The sequence below is a fragment of the Condylostylus longicornis genome, unplaced genomic scaffold, assembly GCF_029603195.1.
Source record: "Condylostylus longicornis isolate FDR11 unplaced genomic scaffold, ASM2960319v2 ptg000026l, whole genome shotgun sequence".
NCBI lineage: Eukaryota > Metazoa > Arthropoda > Insecta > Diptera > Dolichopodidae > Condylostylus > Condylostylus longicornis.
In genome coordinates this window covers 4,363,384-4,377,390 of record NW_026577995.1, presented here as the reverse complement: position 1 = coordinate 4,377,390, position 14,007 = coordinate 4,363,384, and the positions used below count along the sequence as shown (strand labels likewise).

The 14,007-nt window shown below is 25.0% G+C and overlaps 1 protein-coding gene across 1 annotated transcript in view; it reads left to right on the top strand.

The window, feature by feature from the left end:
• LOC129607158 (uncharacterized) overlaps positions 1 to 14,007 on the top strand; it is a 79,538-nt gene that overhangs the window by 48,945 nt on the left and 16,586 nt on the right. The window contains exon 3 of the mRNA XM_055517913.1: positions 481 to 597. Coding sequence (XP_055373888.1) covers positions 481 to 597 — 117 coding nt within the window. The remainder of the gene's footprint in view (positions 1 to 480; positions 598 to 14,007) is intronic.

Sequence of the window (14,007 nt, the reverse complement as noted above, 5' to 3'; positions counted from 1 at the left end):
TAGAGTTTTTTTTTTTTTTTGTTTATGACAATCATTATTGTTACATATTTTAAAAATTGTAGACTACGTTACTTCTTAAAACCGCTATAACAAACAGTACCCGCTTAAATACGCCATAAAGATTTTCGAACTCGAACACAGTATACAAAAATTGCATATTTTTAGGTGAACAATTTCCAAATTCAATTGTTTATTAGGTGTTATTTTTAAAAAATTGTATTTTACTTGTAGTTATTTAAATTTGAAACTCGTTTCTATTTTAAAACAAAAACTGTTATTTTAAAAAGGAAAATGTCAAATTAAATAGGTAATAGATGATAATTTATGTCTATGGTATTGACATCAATACCATAGACTAAAATTAATATCTAATAGATGTTAATTTTAGTACAAATTTTTTTTTAGACAAATATCTTCATTCATTAGTCCTAGCTGTTAAAAAATATATAAAATTTTAATAAAATTCATTTTTTATTCTAGATCATGCGCTAAATCAAAATACGAAAGACAGAGAAAAACGTACAAACGATTCTATAACAGATCAAAAGCGTGATCTTCGGATTCAGTTTTCAGGATCGTTAACAACAGAAAATGAAGGTACATATATAAAAATATAAGAGCGTATAATATAAAATTTAAGTTTCAATATAAAAATGAAGAACATTGTTATTGTTAGTGCAATAGGCAAAATCCTATTGATATGTCAAAGGCAATTGTCTGTAGGCTGTACCTAAGGTAATCATGACGATTACTGTATAAAGCAATAAGAGAAAGAATTTTGCGATAATTTCTTCATATCGCTGCAGCTCTTTTGTAAAGCTTCTGTCTAGAAAACAATAGTTAACTAGTTCGGAGTTAATTTAACGGTCTTGATTCATTCCTTTGGCTAAGTTATCCATCTGTTCTGCAGTTTTATGTCCGAATTTCTGAATTTTGAATATTTCTTTTCACAAAAATAAGGTTTATTTAAAAAATTTGATCTGACATTATTAAAATATTAACTACACTAAATCCGAAATACAAAAAAAAAATTTCAAAATTCGCTTATTAATGCAACTGAGATTGTTGAAGGTGCAAATTAAACTTAAGAACATTTTTTGAGTATTAAGTTTTATTTAGTCGAATATGTCACTTCCGCTTTTATAGCAAAAGTTATGTGTTTTACAACTCTATTCAATTGATTTCTAATTGACAACCTCAATTTATTCTAATCGCTTGTGAATACATTGTTAATCGAGTATGGAGTGTACAATCGTTAACTCATGCTATTTAAAACAAAATATTAATTGATCAACTTTTATTATAAATAAAGTTTTTTTATTGTAATATTTAAAAGGTGAATGCAAATATAATTTTTTACATTTTGCATATTTAATTAATTTATATTTTTAGCGCCACTAAAATTTTAGTCGCCACTTTTATTTTAATTCGGAATTGCTTTTTTATTAGTTTGGAATTTTACATAAATAATATTGAAATTATAATTTATTGTTGTTGCTAGTAATTTTTTTTTTCCATTTTCTATTTTTATCATATTTTCTCTGTTCAACAGGTCATTTCGCAAAATTTTTTATACATACCTATAAAGTATTAATAACGTGAGCGGAAGGTGTCCAAAAATGATTTTTTTTTACTTTTTAATTATATGTGTATTTTTTTTTTAATTTTAAGTTTAGTATAATTAAATGTAGGAATAAGTGTAGTGTATTACGATAAATTATAAAAAATCTACATCATAATTTAAAAAAAAATGTTGTAGCTACATAAAGAAAAGAAATCGGAGGTATATAGAAATTTTTTAACTTACTCAAATAAAAGAAAATTCTTAACATATCGACATAACCCAAAAGTTAATCAACCCCTCTCATCCTCAGAGTAAACTTAGATATATTTTTTCGTGAAAATCATTCTACCCGAACTTGCGATACTAATCTGCACAGACAATCAGGCGGACAAAGTGGTAAACTTTTTGCTTATATACGCTTCCCTAGCATGGAGGATCGCATTTCTGCGGAAAACATTACATGTGAAGTTTGATGTCATCACATGACCTCCCTTATTGTATGCAATGTGGTCGACAAAAAATTATATTTAATTTAGAAGATATTAAAATTAAAATAACCCCCCCTCTCGAAATTAAACGAATTTCGTTTTTATTGTAGTGACAATGTTTATTCATTCGAAATATTCTTTCATGACGAATTGAAACATTTGTCATTTTACTCAAAATAATATTTTTGCGGGGCTTGATACTCGTATGTACACATATTGTAAAACGGAACAAAAATATAAACGCATTATAAAAAAAAAATTTAATTAAAATATAAATAAGATCGATTTGATATATATGTAAGTAAGTAAGGAAATTAAATAAAATATAAAAATATCAAAAGGCTGCCAAGTTAATGTTAATTTTTTTCGATATAATCTTAATTATTCTTTGAAACATTGTAATAAAATAAATTATTCGAAAAAAATGCATAGTATGTATAAATGTACAATGTATTGACATATGTATGTTTGTATGTATATCTGAACTTTTGAAAATATTTCATCACTCAAATTAAATTTCACCTACTTGCAATTAGATGTTAATTACCCAATGAGATGAATTATTTTAATTTTAAATTTTCATCGAACAATACTTTTATAAAAATTGAAACATTTTATTCATAGAAAAATAAACGGAATATATATACATATGTATGTACATATGTACATATTTTAAATAATTGAAAATTTCACATTTTTATTTATGGCGATTGACAAATACGTCACATGCCACAGTATAAAATTTTTACATAAAGAATTGAACAGTTGTTTGTTTGTTCGTTTGTTTATTCACCATGACATTAAAAATATTTTTTTGATTTCAATTGAAATTACGGTATTTTAAGATTGCTAGGGATATTTTTATAGACTGTTTGATATTTTAAATTAAAATTCAGTATTCAAACATGTTGTAGTTTATGTAGCTTGTACATATTTTTTCTCTTGTTCCTAAACACGTACGTACGTTTGTATGTAGCTAGTACCAAAAATATGATGAAACCTGTTAAGCTTTGGACAGCTGTAGTGCAATGGAATTTTTCCAAATTTTTAGAGTTTTTCTTTGATTTTTTGTATTTCATTATTTTTTATTTAATTTTAGATCTTCAAAGTTTCTTGTAGATGCATAGAAATATTTCACTGCCTTAAGAAGTTTGTAGGACTTAACATTAAAATTGTTTATTGGCTCGTATTTCTTTTGTTTGTTAATCTCTAAAACATTTAAGGTGCGTTTTTTACCAGTGTTCGGACGTTCGCATAATATTTTTAACCAATCAAAATTTTTCATATTACATACTAACATATACTTATGCAGAAATGAAATGGCTTGGCAGTTAGTTCGTTCGCCGGACTAAAAGAAAATTTAATTTTTGACTGAAGGCTGAAGCCAAAATAATTCTATTTTAGGTCATATGATATTTATTTATGAATTGATTTTAATGTCGATATAATAATATCAGTCCTTCGGTATACATAAGAGAAAATCGAAATTTTTTCTTGTATATAGTTCGAACTTTCGGACAGTGAGAGGAAACACACCCTTTATATTTAAAATTTTTTATATTTTAATCACATTACAATTTTGACACAAAAGGAAAAACTAAGTTAATTTCATTTTTGCCCGAAAACTATTAAATCGACGCCAATATAATTTTTATTACACTTGTACAAAATCTAAACAAAAACAACAATATTGTAGATTTTTTATTGTAAGAGTAGCATTAAAATTAAACAATAACATTTGTTTTTTTTTTAATAACAGGTGAACATTATTACAAAATGTTAATAGTATATAGGTACATACATATATAAATGTATACACACAGTAAATATCTATGTACATATTATATGTATGCATGTAAATAAAAACTGTCATAAAATAGTAGACAAAATACCTACCGTATTGCTGTTAAAGCTTAAAAATTATTTGTAACTGGGTTTGTTACCAAAAAAAAACAAAATTGAAAAAGAAGAACAAAAGAGAATAAAGAATAAAAACTGTCGCGACAACCACAAAATTTTTCACAATAATCATTTTCTTGAATGTTTGATGATAATTTTGTAATTCCCCAAAAAAAAAAATAATAACAATAAAAATTAATCTATAGAGTTGCTTACGTCTATAACGTACGAACATACAGTATGGATGCATGCATGACATGTATGTTAGCTATAAATAGATTAATCCGCCAAACACCCATCATCATCACCTGTAGGCAATGTCTTCTTCTTTCTTTTGTTGCTCTAAACATTTTGTGATTTTTGCTCTTGTTTATTTTTGTAACTTTTTCTTTATTTATTCATTTTTTTTTATTTTTTTAATGTCAATATTTTAGTAAATTGTAACTCCATCGCTTTTAACTATAGAAGTATGTGTAGATTACCTTAAATGAAAATTTTGGAATTCATGAAATAAGTATGTACATCGGATGATTGCAATAAAACTGTAGCAAGTTGAAAATTTATTAATTTTCAAAATACTCTGACATCCAACATGCAGTGTTAATGTAATAATACATTGTACATGTAGTCAATATCGTACAGATTTATAGTGTAAAAGCAAAATATGAGGTTAATCCACGAAAACATCAAATTAACATTTTCAGCTATATATGTAATTTTAATTGCTGAATAAAGTAGGCTGTTACTTAATTTACCTTTTTATAAACGCTTTATGTCGTATTACCAAATTATTAAAGCTTTTGTGCCAGTGGATTTTTAAGTGCCAGTGGATTTATGTAAATATTTATTATTCAGACCAAAACAGAGAGACTTTCGATTTTTTCGTCAAAAAAAAATTTATTTTTTTTTTAAGGTAGAAGAAAAAAGAATTCTTAACAAATTGTCATTTCTAACTGGAAAATAAAATTTTTTGAGTTATACCATTTTCAAAATATTAAAGCCACATGTACATAAATACATACATACATATGTACATACATTCTAAAATAATGTTAAAATTTCAAAAAGCAACAGATTTTGTAGGATAACATTCAAAAGATAGTCAGTTACAAATTGTAAACGTTAAAAGAACAGAAACTAAATGACCAGATACTAAATAGAAAAACACATGTATAAACATATATATTTAATAATACATACGTACATATGTATGTACATGTTAGTAAAGAAATGCTAACATAATGTGTTTGCCTAAAATTATACAAAAAAAAACAAAAAGAAAAGAAAAAAATGCATTTAAGTATTAAAGAAAAACTCAAATATAATTTTTTTTTTTTTCATATTTCTTTTTTCTTTTATGTCTGACTGACTAGCTCTCTTCTGAGTAAACAAAAGAAAAACCCGAAATTTTTGTGAAAAACACACGAAAACACAAAAACTAAAATAACAAATTCAAAATGTTAAAAAAACAAAAAAAAAACAATAAAAACAACAACAAGAACAAAAAATAAATAAAATAAAAATTACTTAAAACGAGAGCCTCATAGATTGTGTGCTATGTTTGTATGTGTGTGTATGTATGTAAATATAATGGCTTAAGCATTTTTTGAAGGCCGTCCAATAAAGCTAATCGAGGTGACGTTTGGCGCCTGCAAGTCGCGCGATATATTCTCATATATACATACACATACATACATTTGTAATAAATAAAGTGAAAAGAAAATAACGAAACAAGAATATTTATTGAAAAATAAAAAAAAATAATCATAAAAATGTGTACAATATGAAAAATGTATCTGTGAGTATACAAAGATTACGGGTGTCGACTGTCGAGTTGATTTTTTTTTGTGTTGCTTTTATTTTTTCACAAAAAAAAATATTTTGGGCTTCCCCCTTCTTCTTCTTCTTCCCTATTTTTTTTTTCTGTTTCTTGTATTGTTGCTGGTTACAGTTCTTTTTTGTTTGTTTGTGTTGTTTTTTTCTATAATTTTCTTTAATTTTTTTTTTCTATTTATTTCTGGATGACTTAAAATTAAATACAAAATAGTGAACTTTTACTATAATATGTATTTATGAGGTTAACCGAAAATCCAAAAATGTGGGTAATTTGAAACGAAGAAAATTTAATAAAAAAAATATATGATTAGAACATAAAATTATCAGAAGAAAAATAAATGAAAACTTTTGTGAATATAAAAATTTTATTAAATATTTTGTCGAATTTGAAATGCGAATTCGAATCTGAATGCGAATCTTGCGAAAACCGAAGTGATTAGGGATTTTCATAAACGTAATACTGAAAAACAATAACTGCGAAACGCAATACTGCAGCATATTTTGAAACAGTATTCTATAGCATTAAAACGGTTCATACGATTTAATTGTGCTACTCATATAGTACAATTTCGCTATATTGAGTAGAAGTAGCCAAATTTATGAACAAATTAGGTTAGTAACATTAATATCGTAAAGAATGGTTACTGTATGAGGCACCCAAATATTTTGATTATCCTCCCCAGACCTTAACCCAATTGAGCATTTGTGGGATTATTTGGATAAGAATATTAAAAAAAAGAGACATTAGTAACAAGCAAGAGTTGAAGCAAGTAATTTTGAAAACCTTCTGAGTGAATAAAAGCACTGATTGAATCTATGCCTAGGAGATTAAACACAGTAACATATTTAAAGCAAAAGAAATGCATACCAAATATTAATTCGCTTTGTTCTTCAAAGAATTAACACAATCTTTGTAACTGAGCGTTTTTTTTTGACGCGTAAAAACGGCCTTATTTTTGAATTTGTTTAGAATGTCATAGAAGGTCAAATATTGATTCGACACATTTTTTTTTACGGTATACTAATTTGAATTTTAAATTTATTATTTTGTAGATATTTTAATAATATTGTTAAATAAGATCTATTTGTATATACTACACATATTTTATATTTAAACGTACATGATTCTTTCTAATTAAGTAATGAGGTGATTTTTCTATTTAATAGTAAATTTAATTAAAATCGTAATAAAAAATGTAAAAAGGTAATTTGACGGCAAATTACCTTTTGCTTTTATACACATGTACATAAGAATGTACATATGTATATAGAAAAATTTTAAAATTTCTCTGCTTCTGGTTCCTTTTATTCCAAATAATTTTCGGAAATTCCTATTGTAAAAATTTCAATGTGTACATACATACAATACCTTTTAAGTTTCTCATACCTGAGAGCAATTTCACAAGCTTATACCTATGTTTCTTTTTTCTTACACCTATATGTTTCGCTTTACAAGCTTATATGTTTCGCTTTACAACCTTATATGTTTCGCTTTGTTGTTGAATAGATATTTAAATAAAAAATTAAAATTTTGTGATAAATTTGAAAGACAAAATTAATTTAATTTTTTACCGTAATTCGTATACTTTTTACTGTATAAAATTCGCGTCAATAATAATTTTTTGCGTTGTCATGCATCATTTACCGCCTTTTTTTTCTAATACAAATTGACGTTTTATGGTCAATAAGTTCCATTTGTCTTAGAATTACTCTAATACAAAAGAATATTTAAAATTTTGCTATTTTGCTATATTTTTTATTATTAAAATGTTTACGTAGAAAGGAAAAAAAAAACTAAAAAGTTAAATTTAAATTAAAACATCATGATCGTATATAAATAAAATCCCGTATAAATAAAAAAAACATCTATTTATTTTGATGTTCATTCCAAAATTTACGATCCGAAATGAAAAAAATATTAACAGATTCAAAACAAACTTTGTATTTTAAATAAAAAGCAATTAAAATGTATTTTAAAATTTTGAATTTATTACAAACCAAAAATGTAAAACGTGCCAAAAATTTCTTAAAAAAGAAAGAAATAAAAAAGAAGAATTAATTTACCAAAACTGGCTAAAGGAAAGAAAAATCTTTCATCACTTTTTTAAAATTTATTTCCTTTAAAAGTTTTATTTTTATATTTCACATACCTACGTTTTTATACAAATAGTTTTTTTTTGTACATATGTATGTATGTACGTATGTGTATATGTAAATTTTAACAAAAAAAATAAACGCTAAATAAATTCGTATTTAAAATGCAAAAAAAAAAAATCCAAATATCACATTGAACTTATTTAACCTCAAAATAAAACAAAAAGCAAAATGAAAAGAAAATTATCTAACATTATCTTTACTGACCTCAATTCCTGGCGCCACCGACAACCTAAAATAAAACGAAAAAAGTAAATTAAAAAGAAAAAGGTATGTGTACAATATAGAAATGTTTAAAAATATTTGTTGTACATGTATGTATGTAGGTATGTATGTATGGTTTTATGCATATACATGTAAGTCGTCTATGTTTAAATTAATGGCAGTGCGACATTGCCAGGGGTTGATTACATTTTTTTTTTACTTTCTTTTCACTTTTTTAAACTTTTTTACGAGCACATTGGAAATAAATGTTCGTTTTAGTTTTATTTCATTTGTATATTCCGTTAACGCCTACAAAATTTTGACAATCTTTAAAATAGGAAAGTTCAATTTTATATTCAAAATTTCAAATGCCGCCCTTAAAACATTCTAGCTCCTTTAAGTTCTAAAAACGATATTTTTTTTTTGGCAAATTTATTGCGAATAGCTCTCTCTTTGTAATCTCGTGAACTTAAAAAGATCCCCATTTATTTGTTCTACAACAAATTGTTGTTCGAAATTTTTATAAGAAAAAATCTACTACAGAACGTGCCGTTATCTGAAACTAGTTTCGGTTTTTTTTCGAAATTTTGAAATAATTTGTCAAAATTATAGATAAATGTGTTAATACTCCTCCAAACCTAGGATATTAACATAACTCCACTTTTATAGTACTCGTAGGAGTATGCAATAATCGAATATAGGTTATATTATATTATTAATAGAATAATGTAAGTAAAATATAATTATATAGCTAGTTAGTTTTTTAAAAAAGAGTTTTGGAACGAAGAAATGTGCTACGTTACAAACTGTTGGTCCAATTTAACTTTATCAAATTCTTGTGATAATTGTTTTAAGGTAACAAGTATTTTAATAAGTCTGATCTTCTTCTCTAAACCAATAACACATAGCTGTAAGTTATCTGTATGTGTATGTATGTATATATTAGCGTATTGTTAACTTGCTTTTTTAACATGTTTATTAATAACAAACAAGATTAATAAGAACCCGGAAATGTAAAAATTTTTGTATTCATTGTAAGAGATAAATTGGAATACGAAGTCGCAAAAATCGTATATTAAATGCATAAAATTTTAGCTAGGAATTTACTTTTAAAATTTTTCGGTAGATGATAAAATATATACATATGTACATACATAAGTCATGTTAAAAAATTAAATGGTGATTCTGGTTAAATTCTATAGTTTGATTCTATATATTAATAAATTCTAGAACTTATGTACTTTCCGAGTAGTTGAATTGCAACACCTCTTCTATTTTTATGTTATGAATCTTTATTAGTGTTTGGTTCCTTGGGTTTACTTTTATAACCATATTCTTGCTCTTAATGATATGAAGTCCTAATTGTGCTTCATGTTTGACAGCTATGAGTAGTTTATTATATCTTGTAATTCGCTTCTGTACGTTATTGCTTAATACCCAATCCTGTTACATATTTTTAGGCTATGTTAATTTGGCTGTTTAGTAAATATATTCTTTAGTTTATTAAATTACAAGGAGATTTAAACACTCGCGCTACCAGTCGGTAACATTCTATAACATTCGATTGTTTTACCACTCGATATTGTAAAAATAGTTTTCAGTTTTTAAATTCCAAATTTCTAGGCACAAGTTCGACCGAATGCTTAGTTTTTATAAGTTAAAAAACTTAAACAATATTGCAAGAAATATAAACTTTAAAAAAACTTGAAATTCTTTCATATCATTTTCTCACCTGCGTAAATTTACAATTGAATATTTTAATTAGTATAAAAATATTATTATTAAAATGACTTAATATTTACATAATTTATAATGCAAACTGCCATTATTAATAAATTTATTTACAATTGGCATTGTAACTTCTCGCATTAAATAAATATTTCGCATAATAAGTGTGCAAATATTTTATGCATTTAATTACATTTTGCTTTTAATCTAATAGCCATAATAAACAAATCATTCAGTTGAGTTTTTCATCATAACTTTTTTTAGACCGCAGTATAACAAGTTTTCATTTTTGCTTTTCTTTTTTTTTCTGTGTTTAATGTTTGCCTTTTCGGATTCCAGCAAGTTTATTCTCATATGCTATGGGTCTTATCTATTTATAAATATGTGTTTATGTGTTGCAATTTATTTGTAAAAAAAAAATAAGAATATAAAAATTAATTTAACAAAAAAAAAAACAAATAAAACAAAATCTTATTACTTTTTGAATAGTCGGTAGACGCCAGTAATTAAATTTTATGTTTACTGCTTGTTTTTATTATCAAATGTCAGAAAATTTCGTAAGGTGTCATTAATTTGATATTCAAGTCGTAATAACTGTTTACATTGTTTTATAAAAAATTTCATGAAACGAATTAAAGAAAAAAAAATTTATTATTGTTTACTCATGTTGAAGTGGCTGCAAAAACAAAATAAATTGTAAACATTTTTTCAAATATAGCGAAGTTTTCATACTAGGTCTGCATAATTTTAAAATTTGATCTAATTACAGATTATTAAATATTGTGACGAATGAAGAAATTCGGATTCTTTCATAAAAAATATGAAAATTATATGATTGGATAGGCAATTGATACCGATTGTTAAAATGTGTGATAAACTCAATTTCGCAATGATATTCCGGAAAAATATTCTTAATTTCGAACAAAATTGTAATATTTCATAAATCAAGCACCATCTTAATTAGTATAAGTATAGGCCGAAGCAATTCTGATCAGAAGTGGTATAAGAAAATAATGCAAATGGGTAAGAACTGGATGAGAATGCTCATGGGTCTCCCACAGGGCCACTGCTAACTCAGCGATCACATTCATGAAATTGAGAAAGATGTAGGTGACTTCAATGTAGCTTCTCATTGAGTGTAAAACATTGATTCACAATACAAGGGAGTCTCTATGTCATTACGTTCTGGCACCCAAAGAACCGCAAGAAGTCGATCTCTAAAAGATAATCAAATTTATCGGAAAGATAGGCTTTAGGGAGCGGTTTATTCGTTATAGGTAAAGGGGAAGGGAGAGGGGAGCACAATAGATCCACCTGTCGGGAGGCGGTGCATTGTTACCTCATATCTTACATAATATGTTCTAATCTATAAGGTAACATATTTAATTTGTATGAGTATTTTGTAATGTCGAAAAAAAAGATTTTTTTGGTCCGTGCTTGGAAGAACGTACCCTTTTTGTTAGCCATCGATTCACACGTTATAATAAATATTGAAATAATTATTATATAGATTTTAACTTTCCATATTTGTCATACTCATTTTCGCAATTTAATTACGTTATTGTTAGTGACCGTAAACTTAAAACATTTCTTATGAATGCTATTATCATTACTTAAATGTTTATTATAGTATTTAAATACAATGTTAGAAATGATTATTGCAATTATATAATAACTAAACACATATTTGCTACAAAGGCACAAACATATTATACACACAACACTACAATCACTTTAAATGATTGAAATTTGAATACGCGAATTATAATAAAATAAAATTTAAAAGGCGACTGAATTTAACACGCTCCATAATAAAATTAAAAAAGCACAACACAAGAAGAAGAGGCGAAAAAAATTAACAAAATTATAAAAATCAATATGTACGATTATAGTTGATCTCTATATAAATCGCACATCAATTGATTTTTCATTGAAATAATAAAAAGTATTGAAAGCGTATTTTAATGATTGAAATTATAAAACGTTCGGATAGAATAATAAAATAAAATAAAAAACAAAATTTTAATACAAAAACAATTTTATAAAAAAAATTTATAAAAGTTTCTATTTTGCAAATTCAAAAATCAAATCATTTATTTATATTTAAATATTTCTACATACTTACAATTCACTATATTTATTCTTTTAAAATATTTTAACAAAATATTCACGAACACTTAACGCTCACTCATATTCAAACGTACATACATACTTAAATAGTTGTTCATGAATATATTTTTATTAATATAATCAAGAAGTTAGACGCCTGGCGGTACGTGAGAAATACTTTAAAATGATTATTAAATATTTTTATGTTTATTCATATTATTAAAGTTGCCATCTTTAAAAAAAAATTACTGTTTTAAATATACCATTTTTTAATAGATTTAATCGGAATAAAATTGATTAACTCTAGGATGTTATTAGACAGAGTTAATAATAAAACTTAACTGGAATGTTTCTTCCCACTACATCTCCTTGTAGTACTGCGTGGTGATTTAATAGAGTCCTACTGTTAAAACACCGGGAGATATTAAATAAAATTAAAAAACAAAACAGACTGACTTTAACAACGTACGTAATGGTTAGTTAGTCTTAAAAATAGTAAATTTTTACTCCTCCTCACGGATATTTATTTGATTACATGATTGTTTAACATGTATTTTATGTTGTTACTCTGTAAATGCAATATTTATGGCAATGTTATTTTAATTGTTAAAGTTGCAAGAATATAAGAATAAAAGAATTTTTTCAAATGGAAAATTAAATATGAATTTAATTTTAAATGTGCAGAGACTTATTGAAAATATGCACGGTGTTATGGCCTCCAATATTAACAAATTATTAAGAAATATAAAAATTAAAATTAAAAAAAAATAATTTTATTAAATTGTTATATTCGACAACTCTATACTATACATTAATAATTACTTATTAAACAGTTTTTTGCATTAAACAGTTTTTTACTTAGATATATGTATGTATATATTCACTTGTTATGAACATAATTGTACACACGCTTTTATTATAAAAAATATAAAAAATTGCAAAGTTTTTTTAATATGGTGCTTAAATTTTTTTTTGTAATTTTTACTCTATAAATATAAATTTACAAGCACATTCAAATTATGCAAGTACATAATAAGTAAAATAAGCAAATTTATATGTACATATAAATTTACACATATACTTATATTCATATATATTCATATTTGTACATACTTTCATATGTAAATAATCATTTTTAAATATTTGATTAATTAATTGCAAAAATTTACATATAAAATAGTGTATGTAGTTAACTTGTCAACTTGGTAATACTGTATAAAAATTTTAGACACGACATATGTACAAATAATGTCCTCGGTCCTCTCATTCACTTATACATATAAAACAAATCCAGCTATTTATATCGAAGCAAATATAATTTTCAATGTTAGATTTTGGGCTTGCTTTCAAATTCAAATTTTGAACTAGCATTCAAACTCATATATTGAACGCGCATTTAAGTTCAGATTTTAAATGAAATTTTCAAATTTAACTATTTGCATATCAACAAGGCGTCACCAAAAATACATACATTACAAGCTTTAATTTTTTAAAAATATTTATATAATTACATACATTTATACAACTGTAATTGTACCTATTTCTGAATAAAATTCTTTTAGCCTTCAAAAAAAAAAAAAGTGTAAAAATTTTATAAAGAAACAAAAAGACGAAAAATATAAAAAATTAACAAGCAATTTTCTTTTTCAGATTTATTTAATTGTGCTAATAATAAATTTAAATGAAATTATATACATAATTACATACATATATACATTAGCTCAAATATACGTAAATGTAAAATGAATGTAATTTAAACTTATAAAATTAACTAACGCCAGTAATTACCGTTAATCCCATATTGATTTCCGGTATTTTTTTTTCTGCAAAATTTGTGACAATTAAAATAATTTGTATTTTTATTATTTGTACATAATAATGTGTATGTGCATGCTTACTCTAACGTGTTTGATAAATATAGTTGTCACAAGCATGTATCTGTCACAAGAATTTGTTTGAAGCAAAGCTTTGTTTCTTTTATAGAGGAATATTGTTACAGCAGAGTAGATAGGTAGTGAGAGTGAA